The 27,295-nt window shown below is 41.7% G+C and overlaps 1 protein-coding gene across 3 annotated transcripts in view; it reads right to left on the bottom strand.

The window, feature by feature from the left end:
- Nucleotides 1-24,275, bottom strand: part of sfmbt2 (Scm like with four mbt domains 2) — a 37,042-nt gene extending 12,767 nt beyond the window's left edge. For 2 of the 3 annotated variants that reach the window (XM_029494868.1, XM_029494867.1), the window contains exons 1-7: nucleotides 24,127-24,275; nucleotides 17,055-17,235; nucleotides 15,153-15,247; nucleotides 11,332-11,572; nucleotides 9,103-9,123; nucleotides 1,072-1,160; nucleotides 31-280 (exon numbers count right to left, since the gene is read on the bottom strand). In XM_029494868.1, the coding sequence (XP_029350728.1) occupies nucleotides 31-280; nucleotides 1,072-1,160; nucleotides 9,103-9,123; nucleotides 11,332-11,572; nucleotides 15,153-15,247; nucleotides 17,055-17,145 (787 nt within the window). In that variant the 5' untranslated portion in view covers nucleotides 17,146-17,235; nucleotides 24,127-24,275. The remainder of the gene's footprint in view (nucleotides 1-30; nucleotides 281-1,071; nucleotides 1,161-9,102; nucleotides 9,124-11,331; nucleotides 11,573-15,152; nucleotides 15,248-17,054; nucleotides 17,236-24,126) is intronic. The other variant, XM_029494869.1, reaches the window with a different exon arrangement.
- Nucleotides 24,276-27,295: the final 3,020 nt, after the last annotated feature.

The following is a 27,295-nucleotide window of genomic DNA, read 5'->3' as shown; positions in this document are numbered from 1 at the left end:
TGTAATTACATTCAGCTCCGCCTCATTCACCTGTGGGCGGCTCTAAGGTGAGCCGGTTGTCTGTGGCCCAGCCCAGCGGCTGGAGTCTGACGTCCAGGTAGAACAGCCAGGTGTCCTGAGCCTGGTGGGCTTCGGAGAGACCGGCGTAGCGCAGGCGAAGCCTCCCTCCGACGTTCTGGATGACTCGGACGGGCCAGTACAGGAAAGGATCCGAGACGTCCTGAAGCTCCAAGACCGAGCCCTCGACGATCAGATCTACTGTGTTCTTCCCTCTCAGAGGCTGAGACACACACAAAGACTTCTGTTAGCGCTCAAAACTACCTCATCCGACCCGACAGCTAACCAGCTTTCCTAACCTGAACTCCATGAAGCCATCTGGTCTCAGTTTAGAAGCAATAACTGATTCATGGAAATGTGCTTATTTACGTTAATGCAGAGAATTATCTCCTTATATTATTTAAAACATCAACCTTTCAGTAAAAAGGCACAACTCACTGATGCCGATTAAGTTTAAACCCTCCATAAAACGAGAGCAAACATATGAATCCCATCAAATGTTTCTTTTATTATGGAATGTGACTGTCAGTTGTAAAAGAACAAAAAATACATTTAGGATGAAATAACATGAGTTATCCTGACAGCCCTCCAAGTTAAAGCCTTGAATAGTGCACTTGTTGCCTTTTCCAGTCTAACATGCTGCCAAATTGATATTCTGCTGATGGCAGAGGAAATCAATTCTTCTCTGCCGCTCTGAAAAAGTAGTTTCCAGTGGCTGCAGAACACAACTTCTAATGCCGGCTACTATATTTTATTTCTGGGAAAACTGCCGCAAAACCATAAAGATCATTAATAAATGATGTGTTGCAGCCGATGTGTTATTTTAGAAGCATTTCAGATGCTTTCCTCGTGTCTGAATAAAGAGCATCATCGCAGCTAACAGCTACATCGGCTCTGTCTTTTCCTGAACCAGGAGAAACCATAACAGAGAAAATATGAATCTTGATCCTTCATAAACGGATGCCCCTCTTCCCCTGTGAGATAGCCTCATCGCTGGGGGACGCACACACTCACCCCCTCCAGCAGGTTGGCCGGCGCCGTCCTGGAGCCAGTCAGGTCCTGAACGAGGAAATCTGTCCAGTCGCTGTATTTTTCTTTGATGGCTGCAAAGGTGGGAAAAAAAACAAAACAAAACAAAAAGAGAGACGGCACTGAACAGAGAGTGAAAAACACAATGTGTGAACTGAGCACATCTTTGTGTTCATCAATTCAAATCAACATCATCTAGAAAGCTCATTAAGAATCATTAAGTTACATCAAGACACTTCACACATAAAGCAGGTCTAAACCAAACTCTTTATGGAGCAAGCACTTGGCGACAGTGGCAAGAAAAACTTCCTTTAAGAGGCAGAAACCTCAGGCAGAACCAGGCTCGGGGGGGGGGGGGGGGGGGGCGACTCGGTAGAGGGATGGAGAAAGAACAAAAACAGGAGAACCTGCTGGTTCTAAATGTGCTCCAGTAAATATCAGCAGTCGGGGAGAAGAGCAGGCTAAAATGGGACATGCGTGTCCTTAATGCACAAACACGCAGCTTTTTAAAGGGAGGTTTTCACACTGAAGTCCTCCAAATGTTATAACCTCAGTGTTTGTTTGTTTGTTTTTACTATTGAAAAGCATCTGAAGCTTCAATGGCTCCATTCACACCAAAAACATTAAAAGGTCCCGTTTTCATTTCATCGCAAGATGAGCATTTATATGTTTTTTTAAATATACATATTTATATAAAGTGGAAACAGACAGGATCTGGGAATCACACCAACACTCCCATGTGGGGTCTAAAGGTGGAGCTCTGATTCTAAATCAGGTCTAGGATTAAAATAATACAGTAAAAGATGCACACAGCCTGGATTCAGAAACCGAGGCCTTAAAAACAGCCGCGAGGACTTTGTGATGTTGTGGCTGAGATCCAATAACTTCATAATAAAAGAAAAGCTTTCTGCAGAGTTTTTTTGTTTGTGTGTGTGTGTGTGTGTGATAATTGGTGGATTGTGCAGTGACGGATCTTTCTGTGAGGTCAGAGGTGAGAAGAGAAAGAAAGGTTTCCTCCAGAAATCACCAAGTTAATTTTGTGACCAATAAATGATGCATAAATTTAAATGAGAGTGGCATTAAGAAACAGAAAAAACTGCAGTTTTGACTAATACGAAACTAAGAGGAACATTGATGGAAATAATTCTAAAAATTACCAGCTCGACAATTGATGACTAAGACAGAAAAGCATCAGCTTAACTTATAACCAAGTTCATGTCAGGGCTTTCCCCCAAAACACCCGGCGCCGTGTAAGCAGGAGTCAGACGTTTTGGGTTTCATGTCTTCAAATAAACTCTGTAAAAGTATCTGCTTATTTTTATTGATCCAATCTTTACACTACAGGAAGATTTTTTTTTAATGCCGATACTTTGAAAAAACAACACATAAATATTATACATACTAGAAAAACACAAAAAGATTGAAATAGATCCCGATTCTCACTTAATTTATCAGCTCAGTGAATGTTTTCCTGGTGAGTTTCTGCTCTCCGTCTCTAGTTTCAAGTCTTACAACACGTTCACTTTTTAAGTTACCTGACTCATTTAGACGAGGAGGGGGCGTGGCTACTGTGCGATGTGCCACCTAATCAGGATGGAGTACAGAGCAGCTCAGCGCCACCTTCTCCTCCAAATACTGCTTCAAAAAACCAAGATGCCAACGGACAAATATCAAACATTCTGAAGAGCTGCCTTCTGATTGGACCAGATAAGAGCCCATAAATGATCAATCAGAGTCACACGTTGTCTCCCAAAAGCGAGGACTTTGAACCTGTTCTTGGCTTTTGTGAGGCTCCACTTGATCCCTTCAGATCTGACTTGTTTGAACATCTACCAGCTCAACCAGCTTCAAAAACAAAAATACCCAAATGACAGGTGACGATCTGTGCGTGCAATTATAGGGCATGTGTATTCAAACTGACATCTGAATAATAACCCCTCTTAATGCAGCCTTTGTGAGGAAGGTTCATTGTTATTTTACCGGAAGATTCTCAGAAACCTGAAGGACGTAAAAGTTGACTCAGCTCTGCGATTAAAGGTAAAAAAAAAAAAAAAAAGCAAACAAACAAAAACAAACTTGATTCAGACCAAATGTGTCTGAGTGTGCTTGTAAGCAAAAAGTTCAACAACAATGGCTCATCTCTGAGCCCACATGGGAGGTGAATCCCCACAATGTTACCGCAACATGAAAAGAGATGTGCACACCCCACGCACACACCTATCATGACTAATGGAATTACACAAAAACACACAAACACACACACATATATATATATTAGCCAGTTGGACCAGTGCCACACTAAAAAGCCTCTTCCAGCAAATCTGCATGTGGAACACATGCTTTTTGTCCACTTCCTGTTTCCCATAGTGCAGCAGGGTTATATAATTCCTGCTTTGCTTTTAACTCCTGTTTATTCTCTCTTCTCCTTTCAAAAACATTCAAGATTTTCTGCAGATTTTTCTCTTTTTGTTCACAAAAAAAATAAATAAATAAATAAATAAATAATAATAATAATTAAAAAAACAGAAATAAAATAAAACATTGACAAACTCTGAGACTTTCAGGAGCCACTAAAACGTTGCCAAATGAGTCACGGCTACAGAATGAGTCCAGCATGCTGCGAGAACTGACGTTCCCTGCAGCACTGATTAGCGTCAAGCTGAAGTGAAAGTGAAATGCAGCCTCTCCTCTGAAACACGCCACTGCTAAGACTGAAAAGAAATTGTGCACTTAGTTTCTTTGGAACTGTGAAGTAGTTTTGTTTTGTTTTGTGTTGTGTTGGAATATTTTTTCTGGTTTGTGTTTGCTTTGGTTTACTGCTGATGGTGATGAGTGGGTGTGTTTCAGGATGTGTCCTGCTGTGCAGCCAGCTCTTATTTGTCAAATTTCGCTTTTCCTAATCTTCTGTAAACAATAAAAGGGAGAAAACATGAACTAACAACTTGTGGGAACTTTCAGAAAAAAAAGTGGGATCCACGAAAAAGAGTTTATTCAACAGTATTTTTAAAAAACCTACTATGAATCACTCACAAACCAACAAAGTTGATTTCGACTCCTTTCCTTTGATAAAACCCAGAACGCATCAGAGGGAGTTCATGTTTCATGGATTAATATACACACATCAATAAATAATTGTCCTCTGAGGCCAAATCAATCGAATTCCTCGCAGCTCTGGTTCTCGAAAATCAACAACTGTGGAATTTTTCTGGGAAAAAAAAAACATTGTGGGAGAAACGGACATTTTCCTGTGACGCTAACTTGAGTGACAAACGTCTCACTGACTGTGCGCCTGAGTTCTTTCGTGCAAGGCTATTTTCTGTCCTCACTGCTGCTCACACACACACACACACACACACACAAGCTGTGCACACACACACTCCTGTTGATCTTGGGTGTGCAGAAATAGATAAACTATTCTTACAGATCCTGCTGAGATTAGTCATGAAGCCAGTTAAGAGTTCAGCCAAATGGTAGCAGCAGAAGCTAAAACATGCAAACATAACCACCCCCCCACCTCCCCATCTCACCCCCCCACCCCTTCAGCTTCATTATGCTGTAGTGTTGTGTATATAAATAATTATCTATTATTCCTCCCTTCCACCCCGGAGGCAGCAGACACACAGAGGTGAAAGCCTGACTTTCACATAACAATAAGTGCATAATTAACCTTCAGGGAGGGAGAGATCTTTAAAGCACCCCCCCTTCTCTTCTTCTATTCTCCTGCTCCTCCCCCCATTCTCCTGCACTGTCCCAGTGCCAACCTCACCCCTGTTCCTCCCCCATTCCCAGAGGCCCAGGCTGCACCAAAGCTGGCTGAAGCCTTCCAAGCAAATACAGAAAAAAAAACAAATAAAACGACACGAAGGGAAAGTTGCACATTTGCATATCCTGCCCTGCTCCTCTTCTCTGTAAACAACCTGAGCTTATTTAAAAGCTTTCCTTCAGGTAATCAATGCTATAATTAAAGGAGAAAAATGGTCCGTGTGCCTCAGCCGCGATCGCAGCGGTGCAACAGATTCTAATCAGAGTTAATGGGAGCAAATTACGCCTGATTCCCGCTTCTGTCTTCTCCAGTCATTACGCGCTGGCACTGAGATGAGCTGGAAAGCCATCGCAATTTAACTCCATTCTAACTGACAAGTTTTCCAAATAGGCCGCGAGTATGTGGGCGAACACACACACACACACGGCACAATTTTGTATGTTTATTGAGAGACGTCCCACTGTTGTGTTTAGGCCGAGCGGTTTCATGAGAAACTTAACATTTTTATCGCCCCCCCGTTCACGACGAGGCTGGGAATATTGGATCAATTTGTGTAAATATGAATTACCTTAGTGATGTTAGCAGTAAGCCCCGCAGTGGGATTGTCATTGTGTGTCTGTTTTGATGTAGAGTGCTTGTTTATCTCCATTCATAAAAAAAAAAAAAAAAGCAAAGCATCTTAAGGCGCATACTGCTTATGAAAATGAAGCCTATTCGCACAAACAAAAGACACACACTCCTCTACAGCACGCAAGACAAACACACAACCATCGTAGGTTATGCAAATCTAAAGGTTGCAGCACAGAGCTGGTGAAATGTGAAGCCAACTGAAGGCGTCTGTTGTGTTTTTAGAGCAATGACGAGTGAATGGAAATAACATTACTGAGGAAACGTGTGTACAACTTGTGAACACAAAAAACGACTCACATCAAATCATGAAATTGACTGATGATAATAATGATGATAATTATTATAATAAAGGGAAGCAGGCTGCGCTGCCTGCCCATTCTTTACAACAGAATGGCACAGGAACTTCATTGTGGCTCAACTTTTTCTGCCACATCATGAAGCAATGAACCACCACGCACAGTGTGTGTGTGTGTGTGTGTGTGTGTGTGTGTTGCGTTGCAGCAGGAAAATGTGCGGTAACACTGACTGGCATCTGTCTACCTGATGGATCAACTTCTCTTCATTCTTGGCAGAGAATTTGTGGGTTTTTTTTTTTTTTTTCATGTGTGTGTTCAGCTTTGTGTAATATTGTTGGTATGACATCAAAATAACTGTCAGTGGGTCTGTTTGTGCTGCAAGATGACAAATTTGTAGATCATGTGACACAACTGCTGCCCACATGCAACTCAGCCAGCATCCCTTTCTCACAGAAGGCAAATAAATGTCTATAATAACACAAATTACAGGCTGATTATAGATCTGTGTTTCAAATATAAATAAATTTCACTTTGTATTTGAACCAAAACTTTTTGGTTTCAATCTACTGCAGTTGTGTTATCCCGTTGTGTAACACCTCTGCTGTTGCTGCACAGTGAAACAATCACACCATAAAAACTTATCTGAAACCAGATCTCAGTTCATTGTTGATAGCTGATGAATTATTTTTGATTTCTTAAAGAAACAAATTCTAATTCTTGAGGATTGTCTTTTAGATTTCGGAACAAAAACTAAATAACGTTGTTGGTGTTTTTGAGTTTAATTGATTCGTTCAACCGTGCAGATCTAAAACTTTCTTTGGGTTTATAACTTCTTTTTTTTCCTGCTGCTGAATGTAGTTTCTTGACAGCAGCAGGTATTTGGTGTGTGACTACATGACAAAAAGCTCCAGCCACCGTCTTCTGGGCAGAGCCGCGAACAGAAAGTGGCCAAACAGGACAGAGCTAACTGGTTAGTATGCGTCTGTGAATTCCAGCTCTTGGTGAATAAAAAGAACCAACTTTGATGCTGAAATCAAAACGTTTCCTAATATTTGCTTTGCAGCGACGGCAAAAAAAAAAAAAAAATCTCCTTTAGAGCAACAAAATCCTGCTGTGGCGGTATTAAAAGAAGAGCGTGATCCTGAAATGAGCCAGAAACACAGATAACACCACCTGATAAAAGCTCAGTGTGTCAGGGGTCAGAGGTCACGAGGGTCACGCCCAAAATAAAGCAGCGTGATTACAGCATGAAGCTTAACAACACCACAACACACACGGCAGAAGACGGCACGTCTATCTCAGCACGTCTGGAAGTGACGTGGTGATGTCATGAAAATGAAATCTGTTCGCCCGCAGAAATAAAACGTTATAAATAATATTTAGAATAAAAATACTTTTCATTGTGCAGTGACTTCTTAATATCCAAAAAATGTTAAATTACACAACAGAGGCGTGAAAGTCAAGATACTAATTAATCAGGGAGTCGATTTAATGAGCACAAAGGTTTTGTGTGTGCGTGTGTGAGTCAGTGTGTTAAACAAAATTCAAGTGTTTTTGTTAGATGTGGTTTGTTTGATAGACACATTTTGAATCAGCCAGCGCTGAAGGCTTTTCACCTTCAGCAGTCAGAAACAAAACAAAATCTAAAACTCTCAAATCTTTGTGTTTGTTTAACAAATAAATGTTTTTTTGTTTAGTTTAGTCTTTTTAATCTGCTCAACATAAAGTTTGTGTTATTTTATAATTCACTGGTTCCACAAGTCATATTTTGAACTCTTCTTGAAAAGCACTGGTTTATGAAGTCGAAGAGCCTTAAACCTGCACTCTAAGCCAGACTGGATTGAAGTCTATGGGAAAATGTGCCTAGTCCTCACTTGATTTATTGGCTCAGTAAACAATTTCATGGTCTCAGTTTCTAGTTTTTAAATGAGGTTCCAGAAGGTTAAAGAAGGGGATGGATTTCTGCTGCTCACAGCCCTGAAAAACAGCTTGAAGGTAAACAGGAACAAACAGTGTTCCAGTTACTGTTTTAAAACTGAAGGCTGCGTTCACAATTCATGACACCCCAGTGGCACGTTGAGAAACTACGCATGGACAGATTTAACTCAGATAAGTTGCGTGTCAACTCGAGGAGCTTCAAAAACAAGATTTGTGCAACAGTCAAAATCGTAAATGTGGATGATGCGGCTGAACTGTGACATGTTGCCCTCCATGTTTTATTTTTACCGGACTGTAAACCAGCCAGAGATCTGAAATGAATAAGATCCAGGATGTTTGGATCTATGAAGCTCCCCGAGTTTAGGAAGAGAAAAGTGCCCCGTAGTACACACTTTTATGGGCATGAACGGGTTAAAACCAGGGAATTGACCCTTTAAGGATCAGCAGTTAAAAGACAGAAACTCATCGTCTTTCCACTTCTAAATATAGACACGGACGCTCCTTCTCATGGATGTCTCTTTATCTTTACATATCCACAGCTTTAAATATCCGCAGACTGCTATTTCCAAGGTCCAAGCATGAACTTTAAATCTTAACTTTAAGCTGACGTGAAAAAGATTAGTCCTTCAAACACGCGCCATAATTCACTGACAAACTTTACGGGTAAACTTTATCAGCTGGGGAAGATTGTAGGAAATTATCACGAGCTTAAGAGCTGCGGCGGCGAGAGCACAGCCAGGACGCCCGCGGGGGAGGGGGGCACACAATGGTATTTTTTATTTTAACATAACACTGTCATGTGACAGACACACCTGAAAAATGACAAAAATGTAAGAAAACACTGACGACCGTAATTCCTACTCTGAGTCCTGCTGTCCTGGACTTCCTGTAATCCACACCACGAACATATTGTAAAAAAGAGAAATAACAGCAGCCTCCCGTGTTATTGCTCATATCTGATCGAGCACACTTCACACCCAGTGCTGCTCAAAGTTGTGACCGGCCTTTTCGTTTGTGAGAAGACGCCCCCTTTATCAGAGCGCCACATTTGCAAAGGAGCACAGCTTGGTCTTAGCAGGCACAGGCAGCAATGTATGTGTGTGTGTGTGTGTGTGTGTGCGTGCATGTGTGTGCGTGTGTGTTATCGCTCTGCTAAGACACTCACTCGACACTCAGCTAGAGAGGAATCACATGCAAGAAAGATGCAAGGCATGACAACTGATCTGTCAGGTCACTTCCTGCAAAGAGATGAAAAAGGGGAAGAGGAGGAAGAGGAGGAGGAAGCACACTGTACATGCGTCCTAATTCTGGCACAGTATTAATTTGGCGTTAGCCACTAGTGAGCCGGGCAGGCGAGTTAGTCAAGAGGCGCTTGTTAGAGCAGCTTACCTTTTCTTAGGTAAACGTTATCTGAGAAACAAAAACACAAACAAAAGGAAACTGTAACACAGGTGAGACACACACACTCATATTCCAGTTAACTAAAGCCACACACACACACACACACACACACACATACACAGAGAAATATGCATAAAATGATTTTTTTTTTTTGGGGGGGAGGGTTCCATATTTATAAAACTACAGTATTTCCCAGCAGTCTCTGTGTGGAAGGCCTGAGCCGCCTTCATTATGCTTCGGTTTGCAGTGTCAGCTGTCCATTATTGTGAAAAGAAAAAGGGGAAATAGTTGGAAGGTAGAGATGAAGCAGGCGGCGGCCAGATCAGGAGGACAATTTAAAAGTCATTTTCTTTTACAGAATTTCTTCATGTGCTTTTCGTGCAGTTGATTTAGTTTCCAAACAATATTAAATCAAATGCAACTTTACTGTGAAAGAATGTAATTTTTTTTTAAAAGGGACGGGGTTGATTTCAGCTGAATCCCATAATTAGAGCGGCATAATTTCACCCCATGGCAACGATTAGAGCGTTTGCTGGGCATAAAAAAAGAAGATTAAGAGTTTGTAAGTAATTTCAAAGACGTCAAATGAATGAAGTGCGGATGTTAAGATATTTTAAACTCCACACCTTGAAAAATTAATCATCCTCATCATCTCAACTGTTTGATGGACGTCACTTTACATACTTCTGTTTAAAGCAGCAGTTAATTGACAGGAAACAAATTTGACTTGGATGTGATTTCTTCGGATGGTTAATTTGTCAAATTGTGATGATGATGGAATTACTAAGAAAATTATCAACACATTGAGTCATGATAAAAAATGACTGCTGACTGCTGTGTCATAAAAAAAAAAAAAACTGTAGAATTGATGTGTTGTTTCCCCGTTTGATAAATAATCCACTGAGATGTGAATACAGGAAGAATGATGAAGTCCAGCAAAGAGTGAAAAGGACATATGGAGCTGGCGTGAGGGCAAGGACAGCCGAGATGGGCGGGAAAATATATCCAGGTCATCTCCACGACGACAGAGACGCAGGCTATCCATCAGCGAGGGGCGAGTGTTAAGGATAATAAATGGTCTGATCGAGGCTGCAGAGGGCGAGTCATCTATCTAGGTGGAGACGTTTGACCAAAAAAATAAAATAAAATAAAGGAGGAGGAGAGCAAGAGGAGGAAAGGCTGCCAGAGAGGTTAAAGGTGACGCTTTAAATTTGAAAAGGTGCAGGTGATTAGTGAGAGGTGGTTGTTTCAGATGAGGAAAGACCTGCGTGATGGCGAGGGCGTGATGCGTCAGTTAGAAAACTGGCAGCGAGAGTCGAAGCACTTGAAGGAAAAACCTGTCTGTCCGCTCTGCTTATTTAAAGCATTCTTTGTGATACAAAAGACTGGCGTCTCCACGTGTGTTTGTGTGTGTCTGTGTGTGTGTTATGGTAAGCCGACCTTTAGTGACTCAGTTTCATACCACAAATGTAATTTCTCCCCATTCGGGCTGGAAAAAAAAAAAAAAAAAACTTTTGCAAAACCAACTGACAAAGTTCTAAATGTGACTTACGGCCGTATTTTATTACCAGACAAGAACACGTTACAGCAGCTACAGCAGCTCCTCTCCTTTTTTTTAACTTTTATTTATTTATCTGATCATTTTCATACTACAGCCAAATAGGGCAGTACATTAAGGATTGAAGGACAAAGGAAGCAGAAAGAGTACGTTATAATTCACTTCATTTGCTGCTCACATTTTCATCTGACAGCAACAGAAACAAAAGACGACCTGTTATGTCTAATAACACTAGAAAGTATGAAATAAAATGCAAAACTTTTATTTCAAACTTTTATTTTTTTCCCACAGATTTTAAGCCCGCTCTCTTTGTAAAGAGACTACCTTCCTTCTGTTTATGGTAAACAATCAAAAAACTGTTCTGTCGCCACTGAATGCAAACTGAGCAGCAAATGAAATGACTCAGGAGACAGTTTGTGTTAAAACTGTTTTGTTGTTGTTGTTGTTTGTTTGTTTGTTTTTTAAGGTCCAGTGTCACCTTGAGGTTTATTCTTCAAAAACACAGCAAGGTCACCAGATTTCTGACTCGTTTATATTATAATGCAGAGAAGTGTGATTTTTTTTTTTTTTTTTTTTTTTTTTTGGGGGGGGGGGGGGGGCGTGTTTATCTATTCCCATTCTGGACTTGATTGATGTGTGTTGGATGCGTTTCTTCCTACCTTCGGGGGGCATGAGGGTCTTGTTGTTCTGCGTGCACCAGCCCACCGGGTGCAGCTCGGCCGTCATGATGTCGCACCAGAAGTCGGCCTTGCGGTCCTCGCCGTAGCCGCTGAAGCGCAGCAGCAGCAGCTGGCCGCATGTCGTGATGATGGTGGCCACCCAGTACGTGTCCGGGCTGCTCTTATTGGCCACCTCCAGCTTCATGCCGGGCTGGAAGCTGCTCTGCAGGCTGATCTCCACCTGCGATGGGCGGAGACACGACAGGTCAGAAAGTGCGGTTAGTAAAGTTGTGAACTTTTAGGGGGAGGAGGTGCTTTTGGAAAAGATGTGTTTTTAAGAGCTTCTCGAAGACGGAGAGAGAGAAACGTCCCAGTTCTGATGGGATTCAATGAGCTCGTTCCACCATCTGGGAACTGCAGACCAGAACAGTCTGGCCTGTGATTGCAGGGATGGAAACGCCAGACGACACAGCTGTTGAAAAAGAGGCATGAAGCTGAAAGTAGACGGTTCAGACCTGGAAGTCTCTCTGAAGGTCAGAAGAGGAGAATCGAATTCATTACTGCACTCATCAATATTTTTACATTTGTTTGTTTTATTCACCTGTTCCACTCTGTCTTATTTTCGTTCATACCGTATTGATGAAAATGCGTGGTAGAGCAGCTGGTACCTCGGCCGTGGCCAACGGGGGAACCACATCCAAATACTGACGACATCATAGAAGACAGATGTAAAAGTACAAAAGGGAACTGCACTAATTTTACCCACTAAGCTCAGTTTAGGGGAAGTAAGACGCAGCTGAATTAAAATAACATCGATCATGGCATCCACATGAATTTGTTAAGCTTCAACAGAGTTGGCATCATAAACACGCTTTATTGGAAAACTGCATACTACTTATATTTCAGTTCATACGTTCACTGAAAATAAATTCCTTGTATGTTAAACCACTTCCCAATTATTTCACTAAACTACAGCAGCTAAGTGTTTTAGAAAAAGTATGTCCTTTAATTGTGATTCAAGCCTATAAACTGAAAAAAAAAAAAGGCATTTCATCGACTTCAACTTGGGCTCTGGGAATTGTGATGGTTGTTTTATAGACTGAACGATCATATAATTTAAACTATAAAGCGATAAAGGAAATAACTGCCACAGAATGTAACCTGACCGAGGCTGCGAACTCAAAGCTACGCACAAACTGCAGGTGAGATCTGAATAATCACCGAAGATGTTACGAGAACCGCCTGACACTGAACCGGCGCTCTCTCCCCCTCTCAGCCTGCGCAGCAGAGCAATAATGCATTTCCACCGTAGCCAAAGGCCGCCATACAAAACTGGAGAACCCAACTAGCCCGACAGGATGTTCACATTGAGGACTCGCACGGACGCACACACTGGAGTGAATGGAAAAAGCCAACATCTTAGAAATAAACACAATACAAAACGGCCCCGTGACTTCCTGCTGCAACAATGCAAACGTGCTGTATCACTCTGGTTGGCTTATGTAAGAGAGCTACAGGGCAGCCTCAGCAGCAAACACTGACTGGGAGCGTGTGTGTGTGTGTGTGAGCGAGGGAGTGTGTAGTTGTGTGTGTGCGTGTGTGTGCAAGCCCGAGAGAAATCACTGTTTCAATTTGTCGAGAGAGAGAGAGAGAGCTGCACTTTACTGAATCACATTTTTCTGGGGAATTCATGGTCTGTTTCCTGGTGACTCCATCCACTCATCAACAAGGCAATTTAGCTTCCCAGGAGGCCTGAGCCACCCGAATAACCACCATTTACCTGATGGTAATTTTTTATTTCATTAATTAATAATCTTGCTGTTATTACGCTCATCGCTCCGACTGACATAAGAAACCGAAACGCTGGCAAACATCTGCTGAACTTCAAACCAACAGCACTCTACACATCTCCGCCGCCGCGACTCACCGAGACCTGCAGCTGCTCTGCCCGGCCAAAGACGGAGTCAGCTGAGGCGGATAAAGACCTCGTATCCAGGATCAACCGCTCTCGCCCATCTGGCGCTCTGTGTGATGTAACACATTAATGGAAGCAAAGCCTCGTTATTGTTTGGTAGCAGGATGAGTTTGTCTTTGTTTTAGAGCAGGATTGCAACTGAGATGAACTCAGCAGAGCTCTGAAGGTCGTTTGACTTTTTCCTAATATTAGCAGTTACATTATCAGTAAAATTTAGCTTAAAATATTGTGTCAAAATAAAAACACGACAAACCGTAATGAGTTCTGCTCATTCTTTGGAACAGTAATGATGAAAAATCTGTCTTTATTCTGTCAACACAATAAACTCAGAAACATACAGGACTGATCCACAGACTTTGACAGCTAGGTCGCTGAATGAGATGCTCTGATTGGCTGTGACATCACCCACCGGAGCCAATAGGAGCGTCCGATGTGGAGATGTGGCTCAGGCAAAGACGGAGAAATCGAGGGATATGACGGAGAGACTTTGGAGGACTGTTTCTTTAAGACAGTCTGAAAAAAGTCAATAAATAAAACAGCAAATATCCAAATCACCTAAAAAGAAGTACGTATTCAGAGCCAACTGTCTAAGACCACCTCCACGTTTAACATGTTTAATATGTAGAAAAACAACAGAACCAAGCCGACACCCGGCCAGCTTCAGTATATTTACTTTGCTTTGACTCAGAGACAAATTCCTCATTATTTCGGCCTCACAGCCGTTCTGCTGAGTTTACGGGGAACAGCATGAAAAAACAAAACAATTATCTGATTCACTGTAAGTTTTTGGAAAATCCCCTAAATTCAGTTATTCTGCACCCACGTGTCCTGAAACCTTCAGCAATCAGATGAGATACTGGGGGGGGAGGGAGGCTGTAGAGATTTAGATTTGCTCTTATGGATATGTGAGCGGCGGCGGCCTGCTTCACCTCACTTTGGTGTCAGACAAGTTTCACCCTCATGGCACCTCCTCTTTCTCTTTCTACTTTTCTATTGCATCATCTCTGATCATGTAGATATACTTAAAAAAAAAAACAAAAAAAACAACAAAACGTATTAAACAACTTTTGCGTTATTTCTTTTTAATCGGATGATTCATTTTTCTAAGCAGTCCAACCCTAACCCTGAATCAGACAAACAAGATAAAGATCATAAAGATCTTGGGCCGGTTCCACGAAACACCATAACCTTCTCTTTAAGAGCTTCCCCTGAGTAAAGGGAAAACATTGTGTAAATACAGACCACTGATTTGCTGTTAACACTTTCAAGGTGGTATTTTATTCTTGACCACAGTGTTCATCAGCTGAGGTTAGTTCAGGTTGTGCAACACTCTTCTTTCCCTCATTTATCAACATAAACAGTTAAGAGTCAAAAAGTCAGTTAAAAGCAATCAGAGCTACCTTTCAAAGGTTTTTGGGATTTCTTTTGGCAAAGGGATTCCTTAATTCTAAGAAAAAAATAATGAAAGAATATCTGATGGAAGCCATAAGGGGAAGAATGAATGGCCTAGAGCAACAATCACAGAAATTAAAACCCTTAATATTTTAATCCAGCTCTGTCGATGAGTGATTTTAAATGACCTTGCTCTTGTTTGTTTTCATTGCCTTGTTTTGTTTTAAGCGCCTCTAATTACCCGCAACTGTGTTTCAAAGGCCTGCAGAGGCTGTGGAGGAACTCATGCGTCACGAGGGAACGAGCCAAGTAGACCACTCCAGTGAGCAGCGTCAAAGCTCCGATGCCAGCGCCCGGCTCGCCACAATGTGTCGTTAAAGGATTTGTGCACACGGTGCTTAACGGAGAGCCCGTATTTAAGGGATCACGGCGATGATGATACGCAGTGACTCACATGTTTGAAGGTAGTGTGCGGGGCGGCGTTCCCTCCCATCTCCTCCATGTGCTCCTCCCAGTTAAACTCCGCCTCCTCCTCCATGGACTCTGCATCTGAAGGGAGAAGACCTCCTGTCAATCATCACCAATTAACCAAACGGCGGCAGGTAGCAGCCTGCTACCTGCCCACAATCTTGATGCTTTGTTGATGGAGCCTGTCTTGTGTGTTTCTTGTGTGCGTGTTGGTGTTGTGTCACGTTGTGTCGTCCCTGGAGAGTCATCAGTGTGAAGCGTGTGGGACTGTCTGATGGGAAGGAACAGTACCACAATGATGTTTGGATGGAGTACTTCTCCTCAACGCTCACACTTGAGCACGCACACACATACACAAACAGAGCTTATCACTCAGTCAACACATTTTGTGTCAAACATAGCACCTTTCTTCTCAGTTAAACACAAGTTGTCAGATACAAACTTCTGCAATAAACAACTCATTTCTCCACAGTGACGCTGAGCATAAATGTTCCTCTACTGTCCACGCAAGCATTTTGATTTTTTGCTAATAATCTGACATTATAGTTGACAAATTCTGACATTTCCTTCTACAAAAAAAGTGATAATTTGTGCATCCTATAATTTACAGCACAAATAGGGACTCATAACATAGAAGATCTTAACCACTTATATAGACAGAATATACTGACTGTCATACTAGTTTTTACAATTAATCAGCAAAAATATAATAATTAACTGTAAAAAAAAAAAAAAAACTACAATCACCAAGCCAACTAGCCTGAAATGTTTTTATACAGTGACCTCATGACATCAGAGTGAAGTTGACCCGTGACCTTTTGGATATAAAACATCATCTTTTCTTTTTTATTGGGCATTCATATTTAATTGTGTCATAATGAATGTATGAATTCTCTGGTTACGGCCAAAAAAGTGTCACCAAAATGAAGAAGGATGTGCAGGCAAGAGTCAACCCGGGCCAGGAATCGAACAAGCAGCTCTGAACATTTGTGTCCAACGTGAAATGCGACCCGAAATACTCAAAAGTCCAAGCAACGTCTAAGAAATCCCCTCAAACGGCGGTGAGGGTGTAAAAATGATCCACACAGAAGAGGCCCCAGGCCGGGGATTGAACCCTTCTTGCTTTTAGGAAACAGTGCTCACCGCTGTGCCACCATGCCACCTCAGAATAAAACTGTGTGAAGTCATTCCCATTTAAACTCACTCGTGTTTAATGGTTGGTTTCTGTATTCAAGGATGTTCACAGAGCTCTTTAACCAGAACGTGTTTTGATTTTTTTTTTTTTGTGCAGCTCCTCCTTATCTCTCCTGCAGTGCATCATGGGGTTTTGCTACATTTCCAGTGTTTACACACAACACACTGCAAATCTGCTTATAGCTGGTGAGACACAGTTAATGTCTCCACTGTCTTCCTGGTTATGAGATAAAATATATTATATTATAGACATACTGATCAGTAACTGTAACATCCACTGATAGGAATTACAGAGAGCTTGGATTTATCAATACAGACATAAAACTGCTGTTTTTCCGGAGACTTGACATGAACTGATGTGCAATGATGTGAAATAATGTGACTTTTTTTATTTTAATCCTTTCAAAACCTCCCGAGTATACGGGGATGAAAAGGGAAGATTTTCAAACTGTGTAAACTTCATAAAAAGCTCTCTTAGCATTTGCACTGCCTGCTCACCTGGTGTCTACACCATAAGCATGCCAACAAAGCAAATAAAGAGAATAAACAGTCAGTGATTTATAGACAAATAACAAACAGAGGGTGAGAAAATCTCCCATCATCAGCAACGGAAAGGAAACGGATTCCTTGTGTGCATTTTCATTTAGTGTGCGTCTGCCACATCGATTCAGGAAGATAAGGCTACAGGTCTTACCTGTGTTCACCTCTTCTTCTTTCCCGTTGGTCGAGTTGTACATCTTGACCGTGGTGAGAGCCAACGGCTGCTCCTGAGCGCGAGACTGCATCCTCCACTTCCAGGCAAGTTTTCAACTTCAGACCTGAGGTGTTCCAGTTCCTCCTCACTGCATCTCTCTCGCTCTCTTTCCTCGATGGCCCTGGAGAAGGAGAAGGTCAAGAAATGTTCTGATTTATCACATATTCCCCACTACATCCATGATACGTGCGGGAAAAACAATCTCTTCTTTTGCAGCAGCACAACAGTTCACAGAAGCAAAACAAACACCCACTATTAAGTCAGAATTTCCTTGGAAAAGTCATCTGGCAGACAGGAAATGATGCACTTTCCATCTCCAGTTTCTTTAGAATAAACAAAAGAAGAAGTGGGTGGTTTGCATGAGCGACGGCGGTCACCGTGACTGAAAGGGCAAGAAAAAAAAAAAAAAAAAAAAGAATGCCACCTCCAGAAAACTTTTAACCCAATCAACCCAAGAAGCAGTTAATCTGGAGTGCAAGGGCAAAGTGTAAAAGAAACGAAAACCAACAAACTTACAGATTTCAACATGCAAAACTAATTTTCAGCATCATTAGATCTGAACGAAAAGCTTGTTATTCTGTTAAACTGCAGATCATTTTTCGCCTCCGTGTGTGCAAACTGTCTCCGTGAATGCATGCATTTGCATGCCACAGCAAAAAAACTCAGATAACCAATCAGAGTCCGACAAGTAGAAAAACTGGAATGACACAAGCAGCAGGACAAAGTTGATGAATAAGGAGCAACTTAAAAGTGATCATTTGGGCAGATGTGGATGTTGAATATGGAAGGTAAAAGAGGAAGTGGGGGAGTAAATACGTATTTATATATTTATGACTGCCTCATGTTGGCCTGAATTTACCATCTAACACAAACTAAAGGTCAATATTTTACACTTTTGCAGTGTTTTCTTTTGAAACGCTGAGATTTCAATGAACAAAAATTATACTGATGTAGTTTTACTTCTCATCTCTGAGGTTTCTCTCTCGTAGCAACGTCGGTTTAATCAGCATCGCCTCTCTTTCTTTTCTTTTGTCTCCAGACTTTAACAGTTTGGGAAAAGTAAGCAGATGGCAAAACAGAACAAAAACAAAAGCAGGCGACTATCAAACCACCTTGAACCTGACGTGTCTCACAAATCAACACTTGATTGTGACTGATTGGGTTGTTTGTCTCCACGTTTTGTTTTGCCCTGATGTCGTGACACGGTTCTGATTGATCATTGTGAAGTAAACATATGACGTGATCAATCAGTCAAACAATCAAACGGATCACGGCACATCTCATCTCCCTTGCGTAGTTACACAAGTTGACGAGTCGAGTCAGTTGACACACTCATTAAATTCGTGTCATTTGCTTTGAGCTGTTATCACAGCTTGTTTTCTGTTGCACACTGCAAAGTAGCATGAAACCCTGATTATTACTTTCTTCTCTACAAAATCATTTTCCAAACTTTTTTTGTGACCCAACAGACAGACTGTAGAGAAGAGAGAGGCTGACATAAAGGCTCCAGCTACTGATTAATCTTCAGTCTTCTCAATTTATTAATTGATTATTTCAGCTATAAAGTGTCTAAAAATGGTAACAAGTCCCTGTGGGCATCATCAAAAATCTTCAAAAACCGGGAAAAATCTGCACTAAATTCTAAAAAAAAAAGAAGTAAAAAACTCTCACAGAGAGGCTGCAATCAGCTCAAACAATTAATTTCATGATTAATAAATCGTGTCAGCTCCTGTTGTAGTCGCAGTAAGTCATATGTCTAAACCAGCTTGTCACCAGACACCTGTCACATCACCAAAAAACAAAAAAACTGCTTCATGATCAATGAAGCAGAATGAAAAGTAGTAAACTGAATAATCAGCACAATATGTGAAAATATAGCACATTCACAACAACAGACCTTGTTTGTCACTTGCCTGGCGGCCGTCCTTGGTCGCGCAATCACATCACCGGTGACTCACTCACCAACTTCCACCCACTTTCATCAACCTGGCAATTAACGCCGAGGCTCGCTGCCATCACACAGCAATCCTCAAAATGAAGGCAAAAAAAAAAAAACAACAAGTATCTGAATACATCCAATATCCAAAAAGAGCAGGAAATATCTTATATTTGATGTTCGATCAGGTGATGGCTTGGCGAGGGAAACACAACCCCCCAAAACACACACACACAAAAAAAAAAAAAAAAAAAAAAAAAAAACAAACAAAAGCAACCCAACAACAATCCTCCGAGGAACGTTGAATAAAGTCCTGCTTCTGAAAAACGCTGTTAAAATCCTGAAATATGCAAGCACGTAATAAAACCTGCTCGCACTGCTGTGAGAACAGAGTGTTTTTACGTAACTGAGGCTGCAAAGATCTGTGGCAAGCAGCCGAGTGGGAGTCTGTGTGTGCGCGCCACCACCGAAACACACACTCACCCCACACATCCCACAGTATTTCCAGCACACATTCATTGGATAAACAACAAGCTGAGCTAATTTGGCTCACATGACACTGTTCACTGACCCCCACCCATTGAACACACACACACACACACACACACACACACACACACAGACTATCACTGTTTCTTGCCGACAATCTCCAGCTGCATTGACACATCACTGTTGTCAACACGCGGCGCTCAATAAAACTTATCAGAACTCACTCAAACAGAGCGAGGAGCAGCTCTTGAACCTGGTTTTTCCCTTAAAATTTCCCCTTAAGTGACTGTTAACACCATTAAAGAGACAGATCTTGCGCTTCTGCTTCTTCCAACACCTACTGCCGAAAGGCCCAAAGATGCCAATTTATCTTTCTATCACGCAGAAATTCGTGACAAAATCATTTGGAAAGGAATCAAGCGATAATAATCTACCACATTTGCTGCTTCCAAACTCTGAAAAACTGAAAATTTGTTCAGTAATGAAGCAATTTTTTTTTAAATCGTTTTGTGCCCAAAATAAATAACAGATTTAACAAAAACAAATCAGGATTATAATGGATGTGTTGACACATTACTGATCAAAAGTCATCAGAGTCCACTGAAACAGTTTAAGAAGCAGCTCTTGAACCTGTTTTTTTTTTTTTTTTTTTTTTATTCCCCGTAAATGACCGTTGACTGTTTTAACACAACCACAGAGACACATCTTGTCCTTCTGCCTGCTCCAGCACTCACATTTGAAGACCAAACACGCACATTTATGGTTATACCGAGCAGAAATTAGTCACTAAATAATTAGCGAGTCAGTCAAACAACAATGAAATTTTATATTTGCTCAGTTTTTATGCATTAAAAGGCAATTTGAGATAATCTTTCACAGTTTTCTGACATTTTATGGCCAAAATAATGAGCAGATTTATCATAAATACGAGCTGCAGTTACATAAAATTGCGATTATAATGGATGCGTCCCCTAATGGAAGTATTCTAGATGCCCTGAAGGACATTCACAGCATTGTTTTGCCTCCACACAACCAGCACATGGTGTTTGAACTACAACGGTGACTTTGTGGTTGAAGTGGTGACTCTGAGCTTTAAATTGAGGGTCTAAACAACCACATCAGATGAGCAGTGTAGGAGCTGCAGCCCTGTAATTGTCCTCCTGTGCTGTGCAGAAAGCAGCCCCACACCTAGTACTCATTTCTGATGGCAACCCCTCCCCAGTCTAAAAAAAAAAAATTATAATTAAATAACAGGAAATGTGTCACTGTCCAAACACTGATGGGCCGCATTGGTCATTTCCCCATAATTCACCCTTCACATATTTATTGCATTTGTAAAACTTTTGGAGGCTGTTTGTCGTTTCAAAGGTCACATACTTTTATCAAGTTAATACAGCTGCCTGAGGTCCCCAAGGATGTTTCTCATTTCATAAACAGAGCCGAACCGCCTTTTTTTTTTTTGGTGCAACAAAAGGGATTAATTTGAGCCCCACAAAATACATAAATAAATAAACTGTCAGTGTGAGCGGTTTGGATGTGGCTATTTAAGGGTGGATCCAGCAGGTTAAGTCTAGAAGCTGCTAAATCTCACATGCCGCTTTGAAGAAAGTGAAATATTGTATAAACCGGAGCTGGAAAAAGACGGAGTTAACTTTCATCGCCTTGTCGACGCTGTCACCTGTAAGAGCATGTTGAGTTCCTGGTAATTTCGTCCTTCACCAGATAAACAAGTTTCTTATCCCTCAGGGGCAGAAAAGCCTCATCTGGTTTTTATTTACGTTCACTAGGTAAATGCCAATGCCACTTATTTGCCTCTTCTGGTCTTTATCCCTGAAATGAAAGAAAATTTTGGGGGATTTTTTTTTTTTTTTTTTTGTTCTTCATGAAGCTCGCTCCAGCGTCTCAGAGGAAACAGCCCAGATTGGGCAGCGGGGGAGTTAGACTGGTCTGGGAGAGTTAATCTCAGACGCGGGACATTTGTGCCCCCGCGGGTTCAGATTGACAGGAGGGATTTATGTATTTATTTTTATTGATTAGCCCCTGATGGGGCGCTGGGCATCCACGTGTCTTCGCCCTAAACCCATCCATGCCAAAGATTTAATGGGGGATTTGGGAGATTAACTACCACTGCATGGGCTTGGGTTTTATTGCATTACTCCCCATTAGGTTCTGCTCTTTTAGACACATTCAAGAGTTGTTTCCTCTTGGCAACAGGAGGCCTTGATGTAACAATTTGCCCTCTGTTTCCTACAGTTTTTTAACAGGGATGCACACACAATGCAGCCTGTGTCTCCCGTGCCCTATTACGACAATCTGATGCTCACTGAAATCAGCTAACTACCGAATGATGAAGGAAAAACTGCATCTGCCCCTGGTGGACCATACAACAACAACAACAACAACAACAACCCAAAATCTGAAAAGTCAGCAGCCAAAAGGAGTCGGATGAGTTGGGTGGAGGTGTGGGATGTGTGAGGGCGGGGTGGAGGATGGGCTCCTTCAGCATCCTCATTTTAACATCAACCTCCCTAGAACACAGCACCGTCCACACAGGGAGACAGCCAAATGTGATATTTGCCTACCTCCTCCCTTTATTCAAAAACAAGCTGAGAGTTAGTTTGACAGCAGCAGAAAGAAAGAACGTTTCCTGCCTGGCAAAAATAGACTTCTGTCTTATCAAACAAACAGCTGAGTGATTAAAAAAAAAAAAAAAAAAAGAGTGTTGGGTGGTTTTTGTAAAAGCCACCAGCTCACAAATATCTATCATGTTCTGCATGAGTCATAATGATCTTTACCAGCAGGAGATAATGGCTCATATATAGTTTTACTTTTAATTTCTCCCCTTTAAATCCTCCTCACTGCAGTCACCCATTCACACTTGCAGCAGCTCCATAAGAAAAACAAAAACAAAAACAAAAACACACACAAAAAGAAACATACTGGAACACCAAGAAATTCTACAGGCAGGTTTCCTTCACATTTGCACACGATAAACGCGTTTGGTCCGGGCGCATATTGTGCGGTTTAATGTTTCTGTTCATTGTGGTGACGAGTTTTAATCTGGAGGAGGAATCCTGAGGAATAATGCAAAGCTGTAAAACCCCGGATTTGCAGATAGCTCACAAAAAAAAAGAGAGAGAAAGAGAGAGAGAGAAATAATTAAACAGATACGCGCGGTTTAACCCAATTATCAGCTTAATCGTTGCACGCCAGAAACAATAGACAGTATAACTCATCAGACTGACCGATCATTAATAGATTATTCTGAGACTAAGAAATAAAAAAGGGCTGGAATCAGCCCGCTGTTTGGCTTTAATGGAGGAGGAGGAAAGGAAGAGAGAGAGAGAGAGAGAGAGAGAGAGAGAGAGAGAGAGAGGAGGGGGTGATTTTAATCTGATACAAGTGGATCCACAAACAGACGCATCGAATGAGCTGCAGCATTTTTTGATAAAACTGAAAGAGGAAACGTTAAGTGCACATGAGGAAGATGAGGCGGTGAGGGGTGTAGCCAGCCACCGACCGACGACCGACCGACCGACCGACCGACCGGGCGGGCAGGCAGGCAGGCAGGCAGGCAGCCTGGCTGCTCCTCCGGTCGGTCATGTACTTTGCACACTCGAAACTGCAGCGGAAAAAAACTCCCCCGGAGTTGCCAAATGCTCACTTTGGATTTAATTGATTAAAGCTCTTGTCCGTCCACCCAAAGAAACAGTACCGGGCGCGTTATCTGCCGTCGTTGTATTTTTTCCTCGTTCAAAGATTTTAAGGCGCAGTTTTCTTTCTTTCTTTTGGCCCCCCTCACTACGAAACACCGTCACCCGCCATGTTGAAAGTGTTTTGACATTTTGGCAGTGTCCGGTATTTCCCGATGGTTTTTACTCACCTTCAGGTGACGGTGGTGGTGGTGGTGGTGGTGGAGGTGGGTGAGGGGGGTGAGGGGGGGGAGGCAGGGAGGGAGATTGGGGAAGGGGGGGGGGGAATCCCACATGACTCAAGAATACGACAGCAATAAGTCATTTCTAACGTTAATCGGGGAAAACAACTTCACTTTAGGCGGAATTGTGCGTTTGCACCCAGCAACGAGACGCGTTAAATAAAATACCGATTTAGATGTTTAGTTATTAATTATATTTTTTAAACGGAGTTAAATTGTATTATACATGTGGTCAGAAACTGTAAAAAAAAAAAAAGAGGGGGGGGAAGGGGTCTGGGGTTATTTTTTTTTTTTTTTTTTTTTTGGGGGGGGGGGGCAATAAACGGTATTACCGAGAGTGCCACGAGACAGCGTCCTCTCCGCCGGTGAAAGCTGCTAATTACGGAGCGCGAGAGACACTTTGAACAACTTGGGGCTCGCGACTATCTGAGACCGTCTGGAGAGCACTTCACGGTGTGTGTGTGTGTGTGTGTGTGTGTGTGTTTAACGGAGGAGGAGGTAAAAATAAAACACACACACACACACACAAAAAAAAAAACAACTCTCCTCCGTGTTTATTCCGTCGACATAACGAAAATAAGAAAACGCAGCCGCCGCAGAAGGAACGTGGCGGACCGGACCGGACCGGACCGCCGGAGCGTCACCTGTCTTACCTGTCCAAGTTTTTTTTTTTTCCCGTCGCCTCTGCTCCTCGAGACCCGCTCTCCTTTTTTTTTTCCTCCCTCCTTCCTCCTCTCCTCGTTCGCGTGAGCTCGAGCAAAGCAGCGCGAGCGACGTCGTTCAGCTGCTGCTGCTGCTGCCCCCGTTCCAATATGGCATCTCTCGTCTGCGCATGTCCAAAAAACATCTACAGATATTTTTCAAGCCAACTCCTTCATTGACCTTTTTTAGTGCAGCAGAAAAAAAAAAGAATAAAACAAAACAAAACCAAAAAAAAAAAAAATGTTTCCTTCAGAGTGATATAAATAGAAAACTTCTGTCCAAACAAACGGGAAACTACCGCCGACATGTGAAGTGTATTCGCCTTAAAGCCTTCTTTTTCTGATGAACCAACTATTATTACATTTAGTTCAGCATTAATTTCGACTAAATCCAAAATAAAAACGGTCATTTGTTGAAGTATTTACATGCTGTTATATCACCCAACATCCATCCTTTGTTTCTTTACAGGAGCAGTTTTACCTGGAGGAGAAAAAAAAGAAAAACAAAACAAGAATAAATGTGGTAATAACTTTAAAGACACAAAAAAAACACAAAGCAACAATCCCACTGTGTCATCATTACAGCTGGTTCTGTGCACGAAAAGCCAATAATTCATCTTTCATTATAATCCCCTTTATTACAGCCCCGTTTCGTCTTTTTTGTCAAACACATCCTATTTCTTATTTCCTTTTTTCTTCTGCTTTTGTCAACCATCTATTTTCTCCAGTTATTTATTTTTAATAAGCCTCTGCCATCTTTTTTTTTTAATCAAAGTCAACAGTATCCTCTAGTGGTGGGAGCGCATTGCTCCACTGCAGAGATCCAGGCAGTTGTGGTTCAAAGGTTGTTGGCACAGTGTCAGCTGACTGAGCCCCTGACCGGCACAGGTGAGATACCGAAGAGTTTTATGGCACCTTACCTGTAAATGACAGCCTCCCGGCGGAGAGATGCCCTTCTGCCCACCGAAAATGAAACTGTGTTAACCACCCCCACCTGCAACACCAGCTTTATTGGGGGCAATTTTTTACATTCAACTGGGAGAATTTTAAATATTCTCGCTCCTCCCTAAAGTCCTCTGGAAGTCCACGCTCGATCTTCTGACAGTAAATTGTTACACAACGTTTTCTTTTTCTTTCTTTTCTGGGAATCCCCCTGAAAAATAACCACATTCCCCGGACTTTCATCGAAACAACAGGGTTCATAAAAAGCAGGGATGTTCTTACATACTTTACTGGGTCACATTTGCATATCTGAACTGTGAAACTCGGGTGAAAACACAATTAGGGTCAGGAGGCTCTTTAAAATGAAAAGTGTGAAATGACTTTCAAGGTGGATAGAATAACAGATGGATGAAGACATTCATAACCATTTTAAGAGATCCAAACCAACTTGTAGTTCTGACTACAGAAGCTCGTTCTGTGTCATCAGAAGATTAAGACGAGAAACAATTAAAATATTTTTTGAATTATGTTTTTCTTAAAGTTTCTTTTTTTAATTTAAAATAAAAACCCTCCTCTTTCCTAACTATTCTTTTACCTCGTTAGAAGGGAACAACCAACAAAGAATCACCAAGGCATTCAGAGCAGAGCTTAGTAAACTGTGATTCGATCCTTTCTACGCGTTATACCGACGGGGATGGGTTTAATTTTAGAAACTTGCAAAGAGGGAGTTCACTCATATTGATCCGGTGTGACTCTGATTCATCGGGACACAAAGAGATCGTCGGGACCGGGATGTTGGTGTGATGCCACCGGAGGAACAGATGGTTGAAGCGTGCGCTCCATTAATCTGCCAGGGAAGAGGCTTTTCCAGCGCTCTGGAGAAAGGATTATGTCTCCACACACACAGACACACACACACACACACACACACACACACACACACACACACGTTCATGACACGAGTCTGCACTCTGCTCTGCTTTTGTACGTGAAGCAGGGTGGACGGATATGGAGACGCGTAAAATTCTCCAAATCACCCAAACAAACGACCATCGCTGCCAGAAAGACAGCTACGCAACCAAAAGCCAAATGTGCGGAGTCAACAAATGAAAAAAATCACAATTCAGTTTGTGCCATCTGAAAAATGTCTTTGTGTTTTTTAAATGTTCAGTAGAATTTAGAGCCAACGGCAGTTTCAGAAAGAATTCACGGATTAATTCACCTCAGACTGTCCGTGTCTCTGTATTTTATCAACATCACAATAAATAATCTGTTTTTATTATTTTTATCTCTAAAAAAAATCCCTCATTCGTTTGTAAAAGCGCGTTTCCGACATATTGACCTCTTGTCTGCTGAATTCTCTTAATTGGCCAATCAGGCAATTAAGTAATTATTCAATTAAGCCAATTATCAGTTTTGGTCGTGGCCAACGAAACCCCGACCTTCATCAGCTGCTTCCTCACGCGGGAAACAGATTTGCCTCGTGCGTGTCCGACACGAACACAAAGGGTCTCGCGCACATTCACGGAATTCTGCCCGGAGAGTCGCGCGGAGCCTCGTCAAGAGCGTCGGAGCATCACAGGAAGCGCAAAGGAATGTTACTTCAAAATAAAACAAAGGTGGGAAAACAATCAGGAAGTGCAGGGATGTTAGCAGTTTGGAAAAACGGAGTTTTTTTTTTTTTTTTTTGGAAGGCTGCCAATCAATCAATAAACAAATACATAAATTAAAATAAAATAAAATCCACATATGTATTTATTATACGGAAGCCATTTCAGTATACTATTTTCATGATTAATAAGAAAAAAAAACAGTGGCATTATGTGAAGAAGTTGGAACAATTAATTATATTTTAGTAGTTATAACCAGGATGGATATGAATTTAATGTAAGTCGGTGGGAGAACAAAGTAGATGAATAGACAATAGTTTTGTCTTCTAATTGTCTGGGTGTAGTTTCATACAATGGATGCAAAAGCGCTGAAGGATTTATATTGTGTGGGAGTTGTGAATAACTTGTGATGTAATATATTCTGTTGTTTTTCCTAATATTTCCTCTACCCACCTTTGTTCCTCCCTTATTTGAGCAATGAATGATCTGTAACTCTTTCACAAACTTATTTTCTTTATTTGATATTAATCTTTTACAATCTTGGCACTATTTAGGTGATGGTTAGGACT

This window comes from Echeneis naucrates, chromosome 23, assembly GCF_900963305.1.
Source record: "Echeneis naucrates chromosome 23, fEcheNa1.1, whole genome shotgun sequence".
In the NCBI taxonomy this organism is placed as follows: Eukaryota; Metazoa; Chordata; class Actinopteri; order Carangiformes; family Echeneidae; genus Echeneis; species Echeneis naucrates.
Note: the sequence above shows the minus strand (reverse complement) of the source record. Positions and strands in the feature narration are given on the sequence as shown.